The sequence below is a fragment of the Coregonus lavaretus genome (genome assembly GCF_964263955.1).
Source record: "Coregonus lavaretus genome assembly, chromosome: 10".
NCBI classification, from domain to species: domain Eukaryota; kingdom Metazoa; phylum Chordata; class Actinopteri; order Salmoniformes; family Salmonidae; genus Coregonus; species Coregonus lavaretus.
Window position 1 is genome coordinate 41,675,598 of NC_139997.1, and position 3,701 is coordinate 41,679,298.

General features: G+C 43.3%; 1 protein-coding gene across 2 annotated transcripts; it reads left to right on the forward strand.

Annotated features, from left to right (window-relative positions):
* Positions 1 to 630: 630 nt before the first annotated feature.
* Positions 631 to 3,117, forward strand: LOC311135667 (putative nuclease HARBI1). Of its 2 annotated transcripts, XM_084169690.1 has the most exons (8): positions 631 to 717; positions 805 to 846; positions 915 to 1,088; positions 1,168 to 1,203; positions 1,302 to 1,856; positions 1,926 to 2,041; positions 2,138 to 2,249; positions 2,344 to 3,115. In XM_084169690.1, the coding sequence occupies exons 5-8, from the start codon at positions 1,385 to 1,387 to the stop codon at positions 2,712 to 2,714; spliced, it is 1,071 nt and encodes a 356-aa protein (XP_084025816.1). In that variant the 5' UTR covers positions 631 to 717; positions 805 to 846; positions 915 to 1,088; positions 1,168 to 1,203; positions 1,302 to 1,384; the 3' UTR covers positions 2,715 to 3,115. The 2 variants fall into 2 exon arrangements, 1 of the variants encoding a protein (XP_084025816.1); XR_014613803.1 differs by lacking the exons at positions 631 to 717; positions 805 to 846; positions 915 to 1,088; positions 1,168 to 1,203; positions 1,926 to 2,041 and having other exon boundaries at positions 1,300 to 1,856; positions 2,344 to 3,117.
* The last annotated feature ends 584 nt before the right edge of the window (positions 3,118 to 3,701 follow it).

Sequence of the window (3,701 nt, forward strand, 5' to 3'; positions counted from 1 at the left end):
GTGTGACTCCATTAAATGTATGTGTGTGTGTGTGTGTGTGTGTGTGTGTGTGTGTGTGTAGATTAAACATGAACGGGCCAAAACGGACATGGCAGCAGGTCAAAATCAAATACAAGAACATTCTGCAGAATGGTATGGTCCCTGACTAATATTTAACAAAGCACAAGCATATATTGTACCCAGAAGGTGCCTGCTCACACATTGTCTGTACTGTTTTAGCAGTGAAAAAGAATACCCACAGACAAGGCACGGGTGGTGGGTCACCAAAGGCTGACCTTACCCCAGCAGAGGACATGGCCTTGGAGCTAAATAAAGGCAGGCCCGTCTTAGAGGGGATCCCTGGGGGGAAAGAGACGAGCATAGGTTCCTCCCAAGATGCCACCCGCTTCATTCAAGGTATGTCCTTCCATCTCTACATGGGATACAACCACATTCATATTGAATCAATTTGGACTGTCTGACTTTGGTTTACCTATTGCCTTGCAGTGTCTGGCAGCACTGTGTTCCTGTTAGAGCCACCAGCACAAGCACCAGATGATGCTGATCCAGTGAGTACTCCATCAAAGGCATACTGTAGGCCTGGCATGTCTTGTCTACTAGCTTCAATATGAATCCGATTAAATGTGATAGGGTGAAGGCCCCAGTGCAGCAGCAACAGCACATGATGGAGACGATGATGAGGAGGAGACCATCTCTCTGGATTCCAGAAGGCATGAGGTATCATGTTAAGACTGTGAAAGTACTATTTACTCTACAATGGTGAGGAGTCCTCATCAAAATCAAAAAATCTAATTTCTTTTACAGGACCCAGATGCTATACAGTGGGAAAACCAGCCTGGCAACATAGTGCGTATTAATAAAAGGACACCACATCCTGCCAAATTCCAGCTGCGCTAATTGTATTGTGTTCACAGAGCTCACAAGCTATCAGAAAGTTGTATGGCAACCACCTCCGGCGCCAAATAGAACTGGCAGACATAGACATTCAGTACAAGAAGAAAAAGATGGAAAATCTTGCACTGGAGTCCGAAATAAAAAAGAGGACAATTAGGAAACTGGACCTTGAAATAAAAAAACTTGAGAGGGAGGTGAGATATGCCTTCAATGTACACTGTATGCTAACTGTAACACAAATGTATTAATCATTATTTTTATTTCCTCCCCCAGCTCCAAGAAGATGACACAGCTCAAAATAAAAATTAGGTATATTCTCGTAAAGTCAAGTGAGCCATGACATATGAGCTCTTATTGTGAGCACACAGGACGGTGGCATCTTTCTAAGGTTTTTTTTATTTTCCCAGCAATCAGTACAACCAAGTCATCGTTATAAGGCATCGCCCTCTTTTGCCCACCCCCCCAGCACCAGGTGTGGCCACTAGCCTATATGAAGGCCCAAAATTGTGTGTTCCTTTCTGCTCTGACAATGGCATGCCCATTCGTGCGAGATGTGGTGGATGAAGAAGCACTTGTGCTGAGGAGAGCCTTCAGGCGAGAAAGGGTCTTCAGGGACCGGTTGGACCCACTGGCCTTCCCTGATGACCATCTATATGAAAGATACAGGTTTTCTGCAGATGGCATCAGGTATCTATGCAGACTACTGGGTCCCAGGATTAAGCACCGCACTGCACGGAGCCATGCACTGAGTGTGGAGCAAATGGTTTGTGTGGCCTTGCGCTTTTTTGCTAGTGGAGCCTTCCTGTACTCAGTGGGGGATGCAGAACAGCTGAACAAGGCCACAATTTGCCGCACAATAAGGAGTGTGTGTCTGGCTATCAAAGCATTAGCAGATGTCTTCATCTCCTTCCCTGGCCACAGAAGACTCTGTGACATCAAAGAGGAGTTCTATAGGATTGCAGGTAAGAGGATCTACAAATTACAGGACAACTGTTAACACATAGTAGGATACTCATTACTTTGTGTGACAGGTTTCCCCAATGTCATTGGTGCAGTGGACTGCACACACATAAGGATAAAAGCCCCCTCAGGTGCCCATGAGGCCGATTTTGTGAATAGGAAATCCTTTCACAGCATTAATGTTCAGGTGAACATAACTTTTTGATATTGTCCATTGACGAACACTCTGCATTGCCAGTGATGTGCATTGATTGGTGTAATATTCCTCATCTTATGATTTCAGATGGTCTGCAATGCTGACTGTGTGATCAGCAATGTTGTGGCAAAATGGCCTGGCTCAGTCCATGACTCCAGAATCTTTCGGGCCTCTGAAATCTATCAGTGCCTATCACAAGGTAAGCCACACAACCCCTATTTATAACCATCATGGCTGTGTCAAGAATATCACTGTGTTTATGAGGTAGTAATGATGAGATTTTGTGTTGACAGGTGAATTCTCTGGTGTGTTGCTGGGAGACAGGGGGTATGGCTGCCAGCCTTTTCTCCTGACACCTTTCACAGACCCCCAGGAAGCACAGCAGGCCTACAACCATGCCCATGCCAGGACCAGGGCCAGAGTTGAAATGACCTTTGGCCTCCTGAAGGCACGCTTTCACTGCCTTCACAAATTAAGGGTCAGCCCTGTTAGGGCATGTGATATTACTGTGGCTTGTGCTGTCCTCCACAATGTGGCCTGCCTGAGGAAGGAGAGGGCCCCCAGAGTGCCACCAGCCATGGACTGGGACAATCCGGCAATCTTCCCTGATGACGACAGTGGTCGGCTGCTGAGGGACCAATATGTGTTGAATTATTTTAGTTAGTATGTGTGCTTTCAATTTTGGTTAAATATGTCCTGCGGTGGCAGAGGAATTTGGGTTTTTTTGGGTTCGTTTTTTTACGAATTTGGCCTCTTATGATGTTTGTGCGGTATACTGTGTGTAATACAAGGCTGCAGGGAGGCTACTGCATCCATTCATTTGTCTGTTCAGTTGATGTGTATGGATTTGTCCTGCATTTATTTTAGTGTGCAGACATGCAGGGTGTGTTATATACAGACCTTTGAATGTGTATGTATCATTTTGTATAATATGCTTGGATTCTGTGCTTTCCATCTTGTAGAGTCACTGTGACTTCAGTTTCGAAAGGAGCTGATGGTTTACCTGCTTTGTTTTGTCCTTATTCAATAAAGGAACATAATGTTACACATTGTGTTTTTATATTCATATGGAATGTGTATTTGTTTATATGACAGAGTACTAGGGCCACACTGAAGAAAAAGGATAAAGTCATAAATTTATGAGGCTGGTTCTTTCTGCAGAAAAGCTACATATTGTTTTTACAGTTTTGATACTTATGACAATGTGATACTTAATATTCTGGCACATCAGCATGTCTTTGTTTATGAAACCATACTGAAGTACAATTTCACGAAATGCCCCACATCTGTCATTTTAACAACTGTCCTCCTTTAAAACAACTGGTTACAATATTATGACTTGTGTTTTTTTCCCCTCTGTGGCCCTAATATTCTATCATTTTATATATAGCCTTATAGTCTATGGGAAACTGTAAATTATCTAATGATAGCAACATCATCTAAAAATCATTTTTTATCCAAAATCATTGAAATTAATGATCACAAACGTTTAAATAATGACAGTGGGTCTAGTTATATGTGATAACAATGTATAGTGAGCAGTGAAATAACTATTGGTTTCCATTTGTGGTGACTGCTGACTGACATTAGGGATGAGATTAAATAGATCCTGGAATTTAGCCTGGTCTGGAGCAGGCTAGCTCCACAGAAT

Bases quoted from the DNA above. Each gene is read 5' to 3' on its own strand.
- LOC311135667 (XM_084169690.1), top strand. From the start codon at position 1,385: ATGAAGGCCCAAAATTGTGTGTTCCTTTCTGCTCTGACAATGGCATGC. The intron at 2,042-2,137 runs GTGAACATAACT...TTATGATTTCAG, and splicing joins TTCACAGCATTAATGTTCAG to ATGGTCTGCAATGCTGACTG. The intron at 2,250-2,343 runs GTAAGCCACACA...TTGTGTTGACAG, and splicing joins CTATCAGTGCCTATCACAAG to GTGAATTCTCTGGTGTGTTG.